The sequence below is a fragment of the Thunnus thynnus genome, chromosome 12 (assembly GCF_963924715.1).
Source record: "Thunnus thynnus chromosome 12, fThuThy2.1, whole genome shotgun sequence".
NCBI lineage: Eukaryota > Metazoa > Chordata > Actinopteri > Scombriformes > Scombridae > Thunnus > Thunnus thynnus.
This window is the reverse complement of record NC_089528.1, coordinates 9,863,873-9,885,132: the sequence shown is the minus strand read 5'-3', so window position 1 is coordinate 9,885,132 and position 21,260 is coordinate 9,863,873. Positions and strand designations below refer to the sequence as shown.

Here is a 21,260-nt window from a genome sequence, read left to right as displayed (position 1 = left end):
AGTTCATCACCCTGTCATCAGGCTCTTCCTTTCAGGAAAGTGCTATTTCCATGTAGTATAGGCCTAATATCTGTCTGACAGATTTAAAATATTTCACCTGGGCTGAGTAAGTATCTCTATTTATTGCTGCAACACCACAGCTCTCTACTCACAGGTAACACATCTTTAACTTTCACTCCTCACTTACAGAGAAGACCTTTTTTGAATCTTCTCAAGTATAGACATTGACTTTTGCTTTCCCAAGGAACATACTACATTATAATATCAAAGGACATTTTGACCTGAAACATCAACACAGTAAATCTCAAAATAATAATGGTCATTGAACAAAGTATTTCTAGTGTTTTGACAAAGAAGTAAAGGGGAGTGTTGTTAAAGGTAAATTCTAATCTGCAGGGCTTCTGTTGCTGCTGACGATGCATTTCCACTCAGGTAAACATTTACATTTCAGTTTCATTAGTGCACTTTTGACCAGGAATAACCACAAGGTGTGATTATCATCTGAATAAATTGCTGCCTATAGCATGTGAGAATATATGAGTATGCATATACAGGACCATTATGGAGCCAGTAAGTATGAAAGCAATCTAAGTGCTTGATTAGCCAGGATGTGGTCACCATCATGATCTGAATTCTCCTCGTACATATTAAAAGTCATAAATGCCACAAATGGAGTAAAGCACAGTTTATAATAATTCCATTATCAAGTTGTTAGTGTTGTGTTGTTACTAGAGTTACATTGACAAAAACAGCTTGTGTGAATAAACCTTAGCTCCTTTGGTAAATCGGACAATAAGTGCAGCTGCAGCTGGGATAACTAAGGGGTCTGACCTGCTCTGGTCAGGGATTAGACAACCTCTGGCAGGAAAATCAGAAAGCCGTAAGTACAGACTCAAGCTGAGGTGGATTGGTGGCACAACAGAACATCACTCTTCTGGAAAATGGCAGTAAAACTGTTTCAACTGTGTTGCATTGTTGTAGTGCAGATGTTTGCTACAGAGTTGACATGACTCATTTTTTTCATACAGCAGTTCTTTAGGAAACAAAAAACAAAAAAATAAAAAACAACAGCAAAAAAAATCTGCAGCTGGAGATCAAAAGGGGAAAAAAATTGCATTTGTCATTCCAGGGATTTACCTCGTGACCCCTTCCTCCTCCCAGCTCTGTGCACTTAAATCTGATAATAATAACAGTCAAATGTTGTCTTTTTGATGGAAACTATCCATGAGTCCTGACCTTATCTTGATTATTTGATGTGCTACTGTCTTGTGAGGTGGTGGCAGCTGTGAAATCAACAAAAACTTCAAAGTGAACTGATAGAAACATCATGAAATGAATAGCAAAAAGTGATTAAAATATGAAGGATTATTTCTGGGTTATTTCATTTCATGGACAACTTAGTTACTACTGACAAAGTTCTCTTTTATCTCTGGCAAAATTATTCATATCAGTTGCCGATTCATCAGCTGATTTTTTTTAGATGTTATAACATTTAATTTGTGTTTCCTCTACTTTGGGTAGATAAGCACTCTTGGTAATATTAACATGTTCTACATTTTATTTCCCTGTGTGAGATAAATGAAGGTCTTGGTCTGAGCTCAAACAGATGGATACTGATAAGTGTGTTTTGTCTTGGATCACACTCACTAACTGATGAAAAAAGGTGATCATACACATTTCCTGATCAACTGACAACCAGGAAGGAAAGATGATATACTTCATATAGAAACACAGTTCTATCACACCTCCTGCCACATATTTAATGGAATATTTGGTATTCATTTGATGAAAACTGTGTCCAGAAATAGTTACATTAACTCTAACACAGTGACATGGATCAATTTGTGTATAAATACCTCATGAAATACTAAAGTCCTATACACTGTGCTATAAATGCACCATGAAGTCAGTGGAACTCGCTTAAACCTGCTTTTTTGGCCATTTGGCGGCAGCGGAAACAAGTTGTAAATACAACATTGACACATTTAAGTTAATATGCTAAACTTGTTAGCAAACAGTTGTTTATTTACATATCTAGCAGATATGCAGTAACAGAATTCTTTTGGAGGAGTGTTTCTGGCCACTTGGCAAATTTAAGTTGAATATTCACTCTGTTTTACCTTTGTTTAGTTCTCTAATAACTTCAGAGAGAAATATGTGGCTCCTCAGCTGCTAAAAGATTCACTTTGTACACCAGCTAGTTGCTAACTTTAACCACATGCTCTATATGTCAGCAGATTTGTCATCCTACATGAGGTGATTCTTTTTGCTGTATTTTAACTACTGAATGCCACCTTTTTTCCTGACTTTGTTCTGGAGAATATAGTCGCTAACTTTGTCTGTCTGCTGTCTGGTGCTGTGCAGGTAGTGTACGTTAGTTTTTTAGAGCTTTTTTGCTGAAAACAGCTACCTGTTGCAACCGAGAAACAACGCTATGAGAATGAACCACAACAGTCAAGTTGGGGGCTGAAAAACCAAAATAATTGGCCGAAAGACACTGAGTGGCAACTGCAGGGTCAGGTGATAACTCTCTGTGGGTTCAACACTACAAGCGGCCCCTTTCACTTACTCATGTGATCCATTATTAATGTAAAGATTTTGAGTATAGCAGCATTAAAATTAAGCTAATCTACTTGTGACCCCTTCTCACAAGTAAATGCCCTGTTAAAAAATAATTAAAGAAAATACACTAATAAAGTGTAAATATTTCTTTAATCTTCTTGTGACCCCTTGGTTGGTCCTGACCCCCAGGTTGAGAACCAGTGGTTTATACAGTGTGAAGTCTGAAGATCTAAACAAGACTTTAACCTGGAATGTATGGAAGATTTATGAAGCAAAGGCATGGATGTCACTGGGGGAAAAATTATGTTTAAATTGATGCTACAGGTGATACAACAGAGACAGCACGATAGATAATTGTATAGAATTAAAAATGAAATTGTTAAGAAAAAATGTATTTTTAAAATACATGTTGCATTACATTTTTTTGGGGGGTGAGCAGAGTAAAAGCCCATGAATTCAGAGGAACACTACACCTCAGCTGTTGTTGTTCAGCTTCTTATCAACAGGAAACTGAATAACATACTGAAGAGTATGTAACAGTACAGCAGTTACGCAGTGATCTGTCTCTCTCTGATATCTGAGTCGAGGTGGGATTACAGTTGGTTGCCTGCCATGTGTAGCTGCCTAGATCGTGAGGTTCGAACACACGTTCAGCAGATCTGCCACAAGATTTTTGGACCATATGGGGCTTATAGTCCTCCCTGCTGCACCTTCGCCGAGCAAGAGCATTACAGTAATCCTTCATCCAGATGAAAAAGAGAAGGCCGAGGCTCCTTGGAGAGGGGTTATCCATGACAACATGACAACTAGTAGTGACACAGTGGCCTTTGTTTCAGCAGCTCAGATCAGCTCATATAGGCCACATTGATGTCATTCTACTTCAGGGCAGATTCACTGTTCTTTATATCTCAGGATTATTTATAGCTTCTAGTTGTCACAGTCTAACAGCAGCTTCTTTATAGTTCTGCACACAAGTGTGAAAGAGTTAAAAACAAGAAGCTCACAACAGCTCTAAATACTAATGGTGGGTACTTACATGTGCTTCAATAATAGATCAGGACAGTTCTATGAACATTGACTCTTTAATGAGTCCTTCCTTTTTCTATGAGGAACTTTTCCGTCAAGGTGTTTTGAAATCAATCCCTTGACAGTCTATGAGTTAAAACGACCTGGAGAAAACTGTTAATAGAAATAGAACCTGGCCAGCTCACTGAGCATATGTTGGATTTGTTTGTGGAACAAAAAGCCATCACTGCTCTTTTTAGCAATTAGGTGCATATCAGGTTGTGTCAATAAGCTGTTACTGTTGACAGTTCTCAATGACAAGCTTGTTACCCTGCTGACACAAAGACTGTATCGTCAAAGTAAGAAAGTCAATACAAGTCAGTCTGTGTGAACATACAGCAACCACTTCAGATGAAGGTCAGCGCTGGTCAGTGTTATTAGCCGTGGATAGCTTCAGTCTTGTTAAGATGGCAAAGGATAATGAGATGAAGTGTGGAACCAGAGCACAAGTTAAGGTGTTATAACCTGAAGAAGCTCTTTTCACAGGCTGTGTGGTGAGAAATAATGAGCGCTAAAAGAGATATAATGGATTAAGGAATTAATAAATGATTGAATTAATGATTTTTAGATGTGTATTGCGCTTTTAGTTTGGATTACTGTTTTATGGCCATCAGGGTCAGTCAGGAAGGGAAATCCTCACTGCCTTGCTGTACAACACTGTGTTTATCTGTCTCTCTGTATGCTGAGATTAAGAAAACCAATTCTCTATAAACCACTTGTTCATCTAACTCCACTGCCTGACCTACTGAGCTGACCAATAACATTGAGCAGGCGCTGCAGTGAAATGCCAGGTCTCTGTTTCCCACTGTGGTCAAAAAACCAAAACAGTATTTATATAAAGACAAACCCAGCAAGTAAAAAATATTAATAAAAAGACTTGTGAAATACAAAACAACCAGCAAGAAAAAGGAACACCCTGCAAATGTGTCACATACTGGATGTTTCTATACCCTATCTGTGCTGTGATAATGAACAGCTACATCCAGTATTCTGTATTGTTCGAACCACAAAGTAGCAAACAATTTCAACACCTCTTCATGCTGCTGATGCTGAAGATCCTATTTACACTTTTAGATGAGTTTAGTTGAATGTGTTCATTAGAGTAGATGCAGCACAGCAATGTGAAAGTGCTTTGAGTGTTAACTTAACTCCCAGCACAAGACAAAATAAACACTTCAGCAACATGGTGCCCATAACTTCAGAGTGAAGGGAATGCTAATGAAGGGATGTTTAATGCGGTGGAGATGTTAATTACTTGTTGCAAGTATGCTTTCCAATTTCCCTTTGAAATGTTATGCTCTTCAGAGTTGTATATTCTCTGATGATGTGTGTCACTCAACAGCTGATTGTGATTGGCTCCATAGAGGGACTATTTGATGAAATATCTTAAAATAACATACACCCTTTTTCAGGCCAAAGAGACTCGTGCATCATAACCTGCACGGCTTCAATTTGCCAGACAACTAACCATCACAATGTGACTTGACGAACACATGGCATATGCCCAAACCCACTGAGTCACTGTGACATTCAGGAAACAGGGTACAAGGAGGAAAACTTGAAGATATAATAAATTTCCTTATTTCCACTTTATTATTCTTCTCTCTCTATCACTATTATCTGTCTATTCTCTCACTCTATTAATATTCCACTCGATTCCTCTGTTCATATCCTAATCCACTCTATTTCCCTGTACATTAGTCCCATCTGAAGAAAACTACAGAAGCTCATTTTATCTCTATTTTCTTCTTTTAGTCAGACAAATAGTCATGGGGAATTATCTGGCTACTGAGCCTAATCAGGCAATCAATCACCCCCGCTCCTGTGTGAGGACAGAAATTAGGCAGTGACAAGACAAAATCTCACCACGGAGGGCAAACCCACACACACATAAAACATAATTAATTGGCATTTTCCGTACGTTATTTTAATCTAAAAATTCAAAAGCAGTGGGGAAGACATGAACATCAGAACAGGCTGACCAATTAAAATGAACCCACTGGAACAACATGCTGGTCTGAGAAGAACAAAATAGACGTAAATGTACAAATCAATTTTTTTAGTCTTCAGGAGACTTTATGCATCATATTCAGGGATGTCAATCATTTATTTGAGTTTCAGCCTGTGCCTAGGAACGTGAAATCGCACCAAAAACCTTCATAAGGATATTTATGGATTTCTGTATAGCCACCTTTGTTTCCTGACAATCAAAAAACAAAAAAACACACAGTAACTTTAACTTTACAGTAACCTTGTAAAGAACCTGGAGCACAAACCTACTCAGATCTGTTTTGCAACACTCAACATCCACACCAGTTATTTCCTCTTAGCTGTGTGTATCTGAGCATTCAGCTTAAAGCTGCATATGGAGATGTGACTTGGAGCTAACTAAAGGTCAAATGGACATACAGACAAATACAGAGTGAAATGCCTGGAAACAAGTGTCCAAATCCATGGAAGCTGGGTATAGCGGGTGTCCAGGGCAGGGAAACAGGGCTGACAAGACAAGGAACAGGAGACAGGTACTAGAGACAGAGCAGACGGGATGGTGCAGAGGCTACAATCTGGCAGTGATTCAGTCTTGATTATGGAACGAGTTGCAGCTGGTGGGGCACTGTTCTGACTCCAGCACACCTGTCTCCACTCACACAATCACACATGCAGGGAGTGAGAGGGAGAGAGTCACTGGGGAGGTGGCGACAGGTAGATAAGACTGAGGCAGGAATCATGACAGAGAGACTCATTTACACCTCACTGCAAGATTTCACACAAATGCAGATGCAACTATCAAGCACTCTGAACACGGTTTGGATCAGCCATATGTTTGTGCGGATGCTGCATATCATTAAAACAGAGCTTCACCTTTGACCCTCAGATCTCAGCCAGTACTGGTAAACAAGAGCTACCAAAGGCTTTATCAAAATGCAAATGATGTGTTTAAGTAGAAACCATGATAAACCACAACACAACAATTTTTTTTTCCAAATCTCCCCTATTAAATACTTCATTTTAATTACAGTCTCCAAAAATAAAAGAAACATGGAGCATAAGGAGGCAGTAAGTGGAGTGGCCATTGATTCTGCATGACGCGTTCATGGGATAATCTGGTTTCCGCTTTGGCTGGTGTGCAGATGGCGCTGGGAGGGAAAAAAATGGGGACAGGCAAGCTATAGGGCGGATATTCACCCCTAGATAAGCCCTACTGTACCATGCACCATGTCAACCAGTCGGTCTGTGCATCCCAATCTAGATGTACTCTGCTGTCATGAGTGTGTATGGTAGGAGAGAGACAAAGAGAGAAAAGCACACTTTTTTATGTCTGTGACTGGATTGGCATGCATGTCTGCAGAGGGTTGCAAAAATATGCAGATATACCGCAAATCACCTCCGAGTGGGTGGGCGCGAGGGGGATAGTGATTAGTCCAAACACAACAGCTGTGAAGTAACAAGCCATGCCTTCCACCTTCATTATCCATTATTGCATCCATCGAGTTGCAGGCAGGCACCCAGAACATTGACTGTGCTGTAGACTCAACAGGAGCTCCAGCAGCCTGAGCCCATGCCCAGAGCGTTGAATGTTTGCCTTGATTGCTTTTACATTCCCGTGTGCTCAAGTGGTTTGCTGAACTTGGCAGAGTTTGGCCCCCTGCCTGCATGCGCTGTTTCAGATTAGTTGTAATTAACGTCTCTTGCCCTCACGTGCCTCACGTTTGACAGGAAACCTGGACTGAAGTGATCTCCTGCTCTATATCTGTGAAACTGGGGGAACGGACCATGAGTATGCGTGAATACACAAACACATAGTCATACTGCCTTTTGCCTTGAGTTTAAACAACGTAAGAAGTACAGAAAGAGAAACAGACAAGAGAAAGACATAGATGCACTGACTAATAGAGACAGAGAGACAGGCAAACAGAGAGAGACAGAGAGAGGAAGGGAGGATTAACTTCTCATCCAGTCTTTGCTGTTGCATAGATTGTAAGTAGCTTATTGCACAAAGCACCCTGCATGTAACTGGTGCGTTTGCATGATTTGTTTTGGGAGTTTTTTTTGTGTGTTGGACATCACTAACCTCATGCAGGCAACTAAGAGCTTTGGGCCTAAAATAGTCAAACTGGAGAATCTGGCAGGATGTACGCTCCTATGAACACATCCAAAGCTATAAAAGGGCAACAGGTTTACTTCGATATATACAGTTGTATGCAAAAGTCTGGGCACCCCTTGTCAAATAACATATTTTGGTGATTTATTCATTGAAAAAAGATGTAAACCCAGCCTCTCTAGGATATGGAAAAAAACAGTATTTTCTGCAAACATTAATGCATAGATATTTTTTTTGTCATAAATTGTAGAAAAATAAAAAAATAAAAACATCGTGGCATGTGCAAAAGTTTGGGTACCCTTGATAATCAGTACTTAGTAACAGACCCTCTGGCACATATCACAGCTTGCAAACGCTTTTTGTAACCACCTAAAATTCTTTCAATTCTTGTATTTGGGTTTTTTCCCCATTCTTCCTTGCAAAAGGCTTCTAGTTATGCATTATCCTTGGGCTACACACAGATTTTCAATTATGTTTAAGTCTTGGGACTGTGAGGGTAATTCCAAAACCTTCTGCCTGCTGACCTTTTTACAGATGGTGTGATGTTTGCCTCCAGAATTTGCTGGTATTTAGTGAAATCCATTCTTCCCTCCACCTGCACATGAATGGAGGGAAGAATGTTTCCTATGCCTCTGGCTGCAACACAACCCCAAAGCATGATAGATCCACCCCCATGGCCAACAGTTGGAAAAGAGTTCTTTTCATGAAATGCTACTCCTTTTTTCTCCAAACATACCTTTGCTGATTGTGACCAAAGAGTTCTATTTGAACTTCATCAGTCCACACCACTTGTTTCCAAATCGCATCAGGTTTCTGTAGCTGTTCCGTTGTATACTTATGTTGTAGATGCAGGTAAGGTTTTCTTCTTCTGATTCTTCCATGAAGGTCTTGTTTGTGCAAGCATCATCTGCACAGTGAAACGGTGCACAGACTACTCCTGAGTCTGCTAAACCTTCATGCAGGTTTTTTTCAGTCAAATGGGGGTTTTGATTTGCCTTTCTAACCAGCACATGAGCAGCTCTCTCTGAGAGTTTTCTTGATCTTCCAGGTCTCATCTTGATCTCCACAGTTGCCCTAAACTGCCATCTCTTAATTACATTTTGCACTATGGAAACTGCAAGCTGACAACGCTTTGCTATCTTCTTGTCCTTCCCCTGCATTGTGGGCATCAATAACTTTCATTTTCACAGTCTTACACAGCTGCTTAGAGGAACCCATGGTTGCTGAATGTTTGCATCAGGCTTGAAGAGTGAGAGAATTTGTAAAGCTTTGAAATTGGCACCAGCTGACATTTCCTAATGACAATGGCTGACATGCCTCAGGCCCAATGGGCTGATTAAGGACTGAGACCTTGTAAAACGAATCTGAGACTTCGGAACTCTTATGGTGCCCAAACTTTTGCACATGCCACAATGATGTTTTTATTTATTTATTTATTTTTTTTTACATTTTTGCTCAATTTATGACATAAAAAGTTACTATGCATTAATGTTTGCAGACATATTGTGTTTTTCCCCCATATCCTAAAGAGCCTGTGTTTATATCTTTTCAATTTAAAAAAATCACCAAATATGTTATTTGTCAAGGGGTGCCCAAATTTTTGCATACAACTGTACATTACCCTTCAATCCTTGATGTTTAAAGAGATAATTACTTTAAAAATCTCATCGAGGTTGTACTTTTTATCTACATTAATCACCATACAGTCATGCACAGCCAGAGTACCAGTGTGTAAAAAACCTTGGTTTTACATCCAATGCCAATGCAGGAAGTAGTGTGCCCTATATGTAGCAAAGCCAATGTAGGGGTATGGAGGTTGAGGTGGTGGATGACAAGCATGCAACACATTCAGCTTTAATGCAATGTAATTGCATAATATAATTGTGGGTTTTGCAGAATTGTCTAATATTGATGTTTTTGTCTGGCAGTAAGGGAGTCCAGAGTTATTCTATGATAAAATGTAATTTCCCCACTTTGCTTTGTAAACTTCTAATTCAGGTATCAATTTCCTACATTTCCCAGGGTAACAAACCGAAGAAACTAGCCTGAGTTTATGGGCCAAAGGTGGGTTTTCAGGCTGATAAATAGTTAAATAACCAACTAAAATGCGACAAGGGTTTGTACAATTTATGAGCACTGGGGCCTGTCTTTGAACAAAGCTGCACATTTGACAAAGTTAAACATATCTTGTGATGTTAACCAGTTCATAGGTATAAGAAAAATAGACCAACATGACCAGACTGACAATGAGAGTACCATGGACAGACAATTGACTGGTGCAGAGTCAGGCCAGTTAAAACACAAAAAGAAAAAAGGTAATTTAATGTAAAAACAGCATGATGCAGATAACAAATAACAAAATGGACCCAGTCATGCAAGATATATCACTACTGTACACTTGTACAGTAGCAGGGTGTCCAGGGCAGATGTCATTTTAAGATTTCCTATACAGACCCTATGTGGAAAACTTCTGCTTTCACCAGATACTGAGCAACATAAAGCAATATGAAGTAACTCAGTAGTGCATAAAAGTCACACACACAATAAGAATGAATTATCCTTTCTATTTCAGGAAACTTCTTATTGTGGACCCCCAATGCTCAGATGGCTTTACTCTCTGTTATACACCACAATACAAGACTTTTCAATATGACCATGTGGAGGACAAAGGCCTCTTGGTGGGTAAGGACAAACATAATCAATTCTCTCTGAAGCCACTACAAAGCAAATTCAACCACATCATGTGGGGTCAGCAGCCCCGATTTCTCAGATGATTTTCAAAGTGATATTACCTCTGCCAGAGGCAACAGTGTGCTACTAGCAAAATTATTCTGCAGCATATGGCAGGAAAACTCACTTCATATGGAGGCGGTGGAGATTGACTGAAGTGACAAATATAGTGAGAGTACAGTGATATGGAATTAATTTTGTCCAGTAGAAATTCAAAGAAATGTGAGATTGCGAACCATCCAATATTGCAACTGCAACCCAACATTATTTTCACTCCAAAATATGTCAAAGAGCTACAATATAAAATGAAAAGAAATGTGATTTGCAACCAAAATCAGCAGGTGATAGTGATACACAGGAGCATATCCAAGCAAATGTAAAATATTTTGTGTTTAATGTTCCTCCTTTTGATTCTTCATTGTAACCTGACTTATTTTATTTCAAAAGCACATACCAGCATTGGAAATCAACCTTCACCCAATTATGCCTCTTTTATCAAGTTTGGCATTTGATTCAAATGGCAAATTGTGTGTGTGTATGTGTGGGTGTGTGTGGAGCTGTGCTGCTCTTACCTGGATACGACAAGGGGCAAAATTAGCATTTTCAACATCCTCATTAGCAGCTCTCCAGGAAACTGGAAGTATTTCACCTCCTGCAAATGACAGAGAAAAACATAGTGTTTATAACACAAACTTGTATAATATATCCAAAGCACATTATGTAAGTATTTGCTCAGTATAATAACCTGCAAGGTTCCTTTTTTAGGGTTAAGTGCTCATTGCTGTGGAGTTTTTTCACTGCACTAACCAGATGTCAACTGAACACTGCGTCATTGATCTAACCATATTGTTGGTGAGTGTGTTGGACTGTCTGTCATAGTGTTAAAAGACCTATTTGTATGATTGGACTATATTTCTATTGGAGACTGGCTACAAAAGAAGTTCATGCAAGGCGTTCCACAGGGATCAATCTTTGGTACTCTGTACTTTTATTGAGAAATATATTATCATACAGAAATACATTATTGTATTAATCATTCAGAACTAGATGACCTTTATGTAATTAATTCAATTATTAAATGCATTTATGACATATACTAGTCAATGTGCTGCAAGTTTTACTGTTAACTGTTACAAAATAGAGTTAGAAGAATAGGCAAGAAAAAAGAGGCTATAAACCTTTTTTTTCCCCACTTCTATGTGAAAAGTTCGCTCATAGTGAGAAACCCATGGAGAGTAATTACCTGACACTTAATATATTTATAGCAACTTTCAGCTCATTGTTTTGGATTTCTGACATGCAGCTCTACTGTTTAAGTTCACTCTCACTCTGATAGTATTGTTTTGGTCTGTTTTCAGCAAAAAAAGCTCTAAAAACCCACTATACACATCCCTCTCAGCAACAAATAGCAGATGGATAAAGTTAGTGGCTGGATGCTAAGCATTTAACAACTAAAGGGCCAGAAATGTTACTCAGGAGTTGCTGGAGACCAAAAACAGAATTAAAAGGAGAGTGAATATTGGGCTTACATTCATAAAATGTTCAGAGCTTTGACTCAAAAGAATGCTGATGTTGCTTTGTGTCTGCTGGATGTGTAAATAGACACTTATTTGCTAACAAGTTGGCTTTATCAATTAAAATGGTAATAATATGTATATCAAAGTTTACAGCTTGTTACTGCACGCTAACTAATGCAATATTCACAAATATGTCACCCATATTAAGTTTTCAGGTTTTTATCACTTTGAAATACACAACTTTGAAATATTGGGAAAAAATGCCTAAACTTTAATTGACTTCCTAGAAGACTGTGAGGCTGTTGCAGTTCTTAATGCTGCAGCCAAAGTTCAGAGAGAAACTAAGAGAAAAAAGTGAACACATTGTGCCAGCTCACAGTATTTACACAACTGACTTTTAGATTATTTTTTCTCTTCCGTAAAGCTTGAATGGCCTTGCTTCACAAAATATGTTACCTGAGGTCATGAGACAGTGACTCATGCTGTCCCAGCACTAAAGTCTGAAGCTGCTTTTAGCTTTTATGCTCTTTGTTGGTGAAATAGTCTCCCAGAGAACAGAGACATTCCTTTTTACCCCACACAAAACCATTTCCTGTCAATGCTGTCTGTTGCCTTTCAGTACCTGAACCATGGATGTATAATAAGAGCTGGATAGGGCGCTGCCACTCAGCCTTGCAGCCAATTTTTCCCAGTGGTCATTTGCGGTATTGTAGTGAAAAATCCCCATGTGGCCCAAAGTATTTTCCCCATAGACCACCATTGTAAAAGAAACGTCTGTAAAACTGTTCACAGGGCACCTCGAACTGCAAACAACTTCAATTATGACTCTTTCTATTATGAATTTTTGATCCATGGAGCTTTTATATTTGTAAAATCTTCCTTGAGCCGAGAAAAGCAATTTAAAAATCTGTGACGTCATCACAACCTAAAGTCTATGGGCAAGCGAGGGAAACACTAATGCGCATATTCAGTGGGCCAAACAACACGGAGGCAAACTTGGGAGCTAGAAACTTTTTTGGGTGTATGCACCAGCCGAGCAATTCTTAAGCTCTTATAATGGCCTGAACATACAGTATATACTTTTACGGAGAGTGCGTCTCTTTACATGTAAAATGATAGTCTATTCAAATTATTTTTATAGATTTTAAAGCATATAATAAACCTTTTCCAAAAAAAAAAAACATACCACATGACTGCAATGTCCGCACTTCGATTCCAGCTGTGGATCTTTGTTGCATGTTATCCTGTGCTCTCTACCCTGTTTCTTGTCTCTCTGCACATTCAACTTGAAAAAAGACCTGACACACAAAGCACTGTCACAACACATGACAAAAAAGAGTCTGCAGCCATGCTAGCAGCTCTGTAAGGCTACTTGGTGATGCTTGGAGCTAAATGCCAATGCCAGCAAGTTAACATGTTCACAACAATGCTAACATGCTTTAGCAGGTATAATGTTGACCTTGTTAATCATATTAGTTTTGCCCTAAAAACATGATGTCTGTACAGAATTTCGTGATAATCCATCCAAGAGTTGTTGACATTACCATTCCTATCAAGTAAGCATGGTTAAAAAATATTGAAACACAGGGGCATTGCAAAATGTTACCACTAATTGGTCCAATAGTTGCTAAAGAGTGCAGTCCTGCATTTTGTAATGCGTAATGTGTAATGTAATTCTCAGACGATATTTAAAGTGAAGATCAGTTCTGAAGCTACATGACAAGCACGTCTGTCGGGTCTGACAGTCTGACTATCCCGGCACCTTAAGGCCTCTGTAAGCCCAATAAAATGGCTCTAAGTTGGTGCTGGAAGTTGGGAACAAAGCAAACTGTGTCTGATATGTTTTTCACACCCTGGTAGCTTGAATGTGGTCAGGTTGAAAATGACATGTATCTTTTGACTTACATTTACATTTTAAATGTTAATTTAAAACGAGCACAGTTAATAAACACAGTGCCATGCTTCATTATGCTGCTTTCTTTTCATTACTTTAACATAATATTCAGTGCATGAGTGCTGAACAGTGGTCTGTTACAGGGAGTAACGGCCAATTAAAAAAAGTCTGATGTAACTAATGTACCTAATCACAGAAAAAATCATAACCATGCTGACTGGCCATAATTGAGGATGTCTGTGCATACTTAACTCACATCTATTTAAAAACACCGTATTAAGAAATGGAGCATCTCTCTGCAACAGTGCTCAGCTGGACACAATGTTAAAGATTACTTAACTCCTTTATTATCTAATTACATTATTTAACTGTGGTTAAAAATAAGAGCTCAGAGCTGCACCGTGTATTCGCATTATATAGCTGAATTCACATAACTCTTCACAAGCACAAGCATCCATGTGCGTTGTTAGGTGCACAGTTAGATTTATGTGTTTGATTAGTCACTGTAAATAGAATTCACCATAATAAAGGCTTGTTCATTTTATTGAATGATATCTGAATGTCTGTTTCCTCATCTGTATTCATGAGGTCTCACTGCCACAGAGGCTTTCACAGTCCCTGAGGGTTATATTGTTTTATCATGTTTCAGTCATGTGACACTTTTTTAAATTATTTTTATTAAGTCCTTTATTAAAACTCTTCCTGGTGTGTCAAAGTGCTCATCTAGGATCAGAGAAGAGTTGAATGCTGTGTATCACAAAATTTCCAATATATGAAACTGAGATTTACATGATCCTTCACACAGAGCCCACATGTGCTTCTTGTTTGTCTTGTTTTGTCTTATGTTTTTTTGCATTGTTATTCAGCAGCCAACTTTCAAATATTGGATGTCAAAGGTTTCCTGAAAGTAGGAAAATAAGAATCTTTCATCAGATTTTCAATAGTCCCATCTTGCAACTATATTTCCATGCAATTAAAAAGGTAACTTTATATTGTCTTATTCATAACACATTTCAAGAGACTGCAAGTGGATTTTTGGTAATAATGCATTCACATTTTGTGCAATATGGACTGATTATGAAAAGAACTAAAATTGGCACTTTAAGTGGTGAGCAACAGGAAAAAATTGAATCCTCAAGAGAAAGACTTGGAACACGTGGCAGGTTCTTGTGCACAAGTGATGATGGATTGTGAGATGGGTTGATGTGTCTGTTCAGCCCTCATTCATGGGTTTTGTAAAAAAGGACACCTATGGCATCCTTAAATATGTAGTTACAAGGGAATAATGACTGGGATCCTTGGTGAGATTCAATTCCAGATTTGACACACCTTATTGAGCCATGATGACCTTCCTGTTCAGGTCAGCTACATTTAAAGCTGCTGTAACCAATCATTTTATATTAACAATGTGTGATGTAAAAGGTGTTGCTCATAGTGACGAACTCACAGAGAATTATCCCCCTACTGTTTTATTGTCTTCCAGCTCTTTGTATTAGTTTTACCGCCCACAAATTTACGTCAGTCTTGTTGTGCTGCCGCCAAGTTGCTAAAAATGTATTAATGCAGGTTCAACAAAGGTTTTCCAAAAGGAACAAAATGTCTGGGGACACTTACCTAATAGGTCTTTCATGACAGACATTTTGACATGATACAGCAGAACAAGCACAGGTGTCGATAATGTAATTAATGATGGCTGACTCCCATTTAGCTGCTTTGGTTTCAGGGTCCTGGTATTGTTCTGGGCCATTGTTAATGTTATCAGTGACACCTGTGCTTTTCCTACTATAAGTTAAAGTGTCTGATGTGAAAAAGCCCTATGAAGCAGAACAAAGGGAACAACTTAATAACTTAATAACTGTCTAAATTAAAAGCAGTAACCATCTCACTTACCACACTTGTAAAGTATGTATGAAGTTATAAACTGGAGACAAAGTAAAAAGGTTGCAGCAAAATTTTGTAAAAAAACCCCCAAACAAACATGTTATTATATTATGATGAGAGTAAGACATGATGCTAAAGTGGCAGTACAAAAACAAACCAAAGGTGAAGAGTTGGGAATGAAAATTAAGTGTAAGTACAGCACATCTGTGCAGTGACATGACTGAGCAGTAAAAGCTTTTTGCTTCTGGTTTGGAGTCAGAGAGCTTTTAGGGCCAAAAGGCTGTGTGTGTGGAGGGGGCACATTTGGATATATTTTTTGTTGTTTTATGTCAAGTCTGTGGACACAGTATTAAGAGTGTACACATGAATGTGTATGTGCACGTGTGCATGCGTGTGTGTCTGCATGGGTTTGTATTGTCTTTGTGCAGGATGGACAAACACAGCTGTCACTGCGTCGGCATCTGGTAACAGCGGAACAAACACACTGGCTGTTTCTGGTAGACATTTGGTATACTCACACACCATAGATATACACAAACACACATGCACGCACACACTTAAAATCCATGTGCTAGCATACTATTTGTGTACAAACTGACATGTATATAAATGTATGAAGCCCCTCTTTACACGTGTGGATCCAACCTTGTATTAAATCCCTATCTACTTGAGTCACGTCTGAGACGCTGAATGTCTTATGACCAACGTCTGTATCATTTAATGAACTGCAGGGGTGTGTCAACTTTTTTTTTTTCACTTGAAGAAAGCAGTTTGGTTGTTCAATAGAAATGCACTTCTAAAAGGTGCTGACACTGACACAATGAGCTGGTAGAGCTGGTTATTCATGCAGAGAGACAATTCACTGTTTGATACTCTTGCACTGTGAGCAACATTTAGTACTGTTTTTGTGGTGACAAGCTGACAAGCTTTCTGCCCAGTTGTATTGATAACTAACTTCCAATCATATTATCCAACTAGTCCGTGTCAATAAAAGAAAAACAAATCTGCATCCATTGCACAAAAGTCACCTCTTAAACATGCTTAACACCATAACACGCACACCCCTCCACCCTGAACTCTTGCTTTCACCTTGTATTCATGAATGCAGTGTGAGCTCGACTGTCCTCACCTTTGTCTCCACCATTACCCTGCCAGCTGCCACATAGTCGCCTCTAATCCACCACCATCCCCTTTATTCTACACTAAAAAATTTAAACCCTTTTTCCACTGTGACAGAAATAAAGATGAAGAGAGAGAGAGTTTCTTGCTGCTCTGTTCCTGCTCTCTTGAAGGGATTGAAAATCTCTTGGTGTATGTCTTGTAATTTAAGAAAACAACAACAACAAAACAACGTTGGGAGCCACTCAGTGTTGCATTCTTCACTTGAATTGTTCTGTTTGTGACAGAGACAGAAATGAGCCTTGTTCCTCCATTCTCCCTAATTCCAAAATTTGTTGGTCACTTGTTTAAATCCTCATCCCCTGGCAACGGTGCTGAGGACCTGAGCCACAAGAGCTGCTTTGATTGTTTTGTCACCATAATAACAAAATAAGTAGCACAGTCAATATATTTGCCTCAACGTAATAAATAAGTTTAGGTAATAACACAAGTTAGATGCTTAAAGCAACAGGAACTCTAAAACCATTTTCAATTTAAAGCAAAGTGTTCTAATATGGAGTCAGATATACTTTAGCGTTCCTGACCTTGGAAATAGATTTTTTTTTTTAACTCAAGGCCCAATTACCAGATTTCTTTGAGGGCTTTTTAGCAGAATCTGGTGGACTTCATCAGATGAAATACATATAGGTGCCATACACAACCTGCTATCAAGTTCCATACTTATTGTAGGTCAAGTAGCCTAATGACAACTGAAACATCTCCATGACAACTGAGTAAACTCCATCTGCTGATGAAGACCACAAGATGTGTCTGAAAGCCACAGAATCTTTTTTCTTGTCAAAGATCATACACTGTTTAGAGTGGATCTGTTGTGTTTTTAGCCATGCTAGTGCTGTGGTGTCAGGGATGGCAATACCAGTCTAGCACTTGGTTGGTCCAGACTGAAATATCTCAGCAACTATCAGATTGATTGCCAAATTTTATACAGACGTCCACAGGATGAATTCACTGAATGTGGTGATCCCCTGACATTTCATCTAGCACTACCAGCAAGTCAAAATTGTAATTAGTCCAAACCTTTGGTTTAAATACCTGCAAATTCATGACATTCCCATCAGCCTCAGCTTAACATTTCTGCAAATGTTACCAGACTAACAGGCTAAACTAAGTTAGTGCACACAGCGACCATTATACCTGCTAAACATTGGCATGTTAATATTGTCACTGTGAGCATGTTAGCATGTTGATATTGGCATTTAGCGCAAGCAACACTTTGCCTTAGTACAGCATCACAGACCTGCTAGCATGGCTGCAGACTCATAGTCTTGTTATCATATATTGTCATAGAGGTTAGAAGGAAATATGAAAAGTATAGTAAAATTGATGTGTTTGCTAAGGCTAAACAGTTTGAGACCAAAAGCTGTGGTCAGCACTGGGAGCCATATAAAGTGATATATTGTTGATTAATGTGACATGATGGCTAATTTTGTCAGCTCACTGTGATGAATTCAGCCCACTGGCTCCGTGGCCCCTGTGACCCTGAACAGGAGAGGCAGTATGGAATGGTCGCACATTTTCAAAGACTTACTTTCACTTGGACTCACAGAGAAGATGCATCTGCACATGTTTCCTGCAGTATCTTAACTAGACCATGTGAGAGGATAAAGTGATTTAGCCTTTTGTTCACTTAAACTGTGCTATGAGCTCCATCAGCAATTTGTGAGAGACTGAGATTCTCCACATGTGTAAGTGCGAGTTGGCTCTCATGCACACTGATTCCTCTTAAGGGAAGCGTGTGCTCCATATACAAAAGACAACTGCTACTATAATCAGAGCATTGCTTTAGCCTTAATACAAAACATGGATCAAAACAAACATCTGAAGTTGCCTCGTCTCTTGCTCAAAATTCGTCTGACAGCACATGCATGTTCAAGCGTTAATGGTAATAACTACGCACATCTTACATCATAAATACATACACCTCCTCCAAAGGGAATAATGTCAGCGCCCAATTTCAAATCTGTTTTTTTCCCCATTATTTCAAGCTCCCTCTAAAATTGCAGCTTTTTAGATTTTCAGTCAAATTTAGTTTGACTCAGGCTTTCTCCACAATTCAAACATAAAAGTAGTAATAATCCTTTTTTTTCATTTCTTTTTTCCAACAATTTCAGTCATAATCAAACACAGAGTGCTTAAAGGAATAATCATTCAGTTGCCCACAGAAATGTTATTCCCCTGTTTATCGTCATATAACAGCAACCTCTTTGAATTCCAACTTTATAATTCCACTTCCTGTTCTGTCTAGGGTGAATTATATAAGTGAATCGGAATGGTATGTTGTTGACTTGATGTCTCTGTGAGTGATTGACAACTAATCTCCCCACCGGCAATCCCTCTCCATGGAGTCCATCTGAGAGGCTATAGACAATCTGAGCGACTGATGAGATACCATTTCGCATTCTAAAAAAGGCAGAAAAGAAACATAGTTCCTGCTCTGAGGGATGCTCTTTGTGCCAGCAGGCAAATTGACTTTTGGATGAGTCTAAACCTTAATGCCTTTCTGGGAGCAAACTAACCCCTTTCATGTAGAATTTTTCTTATTCTCTCATCAAAAGCCAGCAGGCTTTATAACGCTGTAATATTGAAACTGTTTTGCAGTGTGAGCAGTGATGATAAAGAACATTGCATCAGTCTCGCAGGGGAAATTGAACAACCATCAGCACAGTCCTTTCCTCACTCCATCTGTCCGAATCGCAATCCACCATTCATTAAATCAGCCTGTCTTTTGCTTGAATGGTCTTAGTATGGTTGATTGCAGGGATGAAACCATATTTTGGTAGAGTTGGATGGGCTAAGGGAAGCTAAGAGAAGATGGTTTATAGAAAACATTTTTATTTAAAGGTAATGTGTGTGTGGTCAAGTCTGTGTATTTGTCCCATCTGGGTCCCCACATGGTCAATTTGGACTTGGTTTGAAGGTTAAAATCAGAATCACGACTAGGTTAAAGTTAGGGTAAAGGTTGTGTCTAGAAATGTCACGGTTACTCTTCCAGGGAACTCATGTAAGTCAATACAACGCCCTCTCAAAGATAGTAGTGCATGTTTGTGTGTGTGTGTTTGTGAAATGTCGGTGTGTAGCACATGGAGAGGAGATAAAGAGGCAGATGTAAGGAACAGGGAATTGGGTAATCTCCTGTATTAGGAGTCATGGTGTCTGAATCCATCTTGGCATTTAAGAAGAAGACAAGGGGTCACAGTCAGACACTTGGTGGGGGTGGGCAAATGGGTGCGGTTAGGGGTAACCAGGGTTTACAATCATTACCGGGCATTTTAACCAACTGACCTGCTCGGAGAGCTGCTTGCCTCTGAGGAAGAAGCCCAGCAGGCAGCCAATGACCACAGCCAGCACAGACAGGATGAGCAGTCCGTTCTGCTTGCACACATTCTTCACCCGCCCCCACACTTCATCCAGAGCCACCGCCATCCTCCTCCACCTCCTCCTCCTCCTCCTGCTTGTCCTGGTCCCGACTGCAACTTTGCGACCCCCCTCAGAGAAACCCACCAGAGCAGCCCCCCCTTTGCCACTTATTCAGCCATATAGATTCAGCACACAGCCAACAGCCGCCAGCACTTTGTAGAAAACAGCAAGGCCTGGACGCAGCACGTGGGACGAGATAGATGGATGTAGACTGATGAAGGTAGGATTTAGAGAGAAGAAACAACGGAGGAAGAGAGAAAAAGATTGAAGAAAGAAAAAAAAGTTGGGATTTGGTTAACAGGGAGGTGTGAAAAGTAAAATTAAAGAGGTAGGCGTCCAAAAATAAAGCACTTCAGGAGTTCCTCTATTCCTTCTCCAAGCTGCTTCCTTGGTTATTCCACATGAGACTAAAAGCATCACACAGACACCCTCTCTATCACTGTCTGTCTCGCTCCCTGTCAGTCACCTCCCTCTCTGTCTCTCTGCCCCCCCCCCACCCCATCCCAACATGTTCCTCCTGGTGGCCAACAGGGGGCTCTGCGACAGCTGGTGGTATTGTCATCAGGGTTAATACTACGATCCTATTAGGCCGCGCTGCACGACTCAGATCTAAGGCTGGATTAGAGAGCTCTCTGAACAATTGGACAGCGGATTGTTCCAGACCACAAAAAAAAGAAAAAAAAAGAAAAGAAAAAAAAATTGTACAACAAGTGACATGAGGTAAATAACAGTGCAAAACAAAAACAGGGCAGCAGTTCATTATATTCACAGCGCCACAGGTTTAATGTACTGAGGGGTTGTGTAGATAAAATTCAAGGTTGATCACAGTGACAAGAAATGAAGCAAGAATGAAATATTCATTATTTTCTGCATCATTCAACTGGTGATATTTACAACAATGTGAATTTTAGTG

General features: G+C 39.4%; 1 protein-coding gene across 1 annotated transcript in view; it reads right to left on the bottom strand.

Moving 5' to 3' along the window:
* The window catches only part of slc1a7a (solute carrier family 1 member 7a), a 44,254-nt gene extending 23,887 nt beyond the window's left edge, over positions 1-20,367 (bottom strand). The window contains exons 1-2 of the mRNA XM_067605246.1: positions 20,213-20,367; positions 11,032-11,111 (exon numbers count right to left, since the gene is read on the bottom strand). Coding sequence (XP_067461347.1) covers positions 11,032-11,111; positions 20,213-20,353 — 221 coding nt within the window. The 5' untranslated portion in view covers positions 20,354-20,367. The remainder of the gene's footprint in view (positions 1-11,031; positions 11,112-20,212) is intronic.
* Positions 20,368-21,260: the final 893 nt, after the last annotated feature.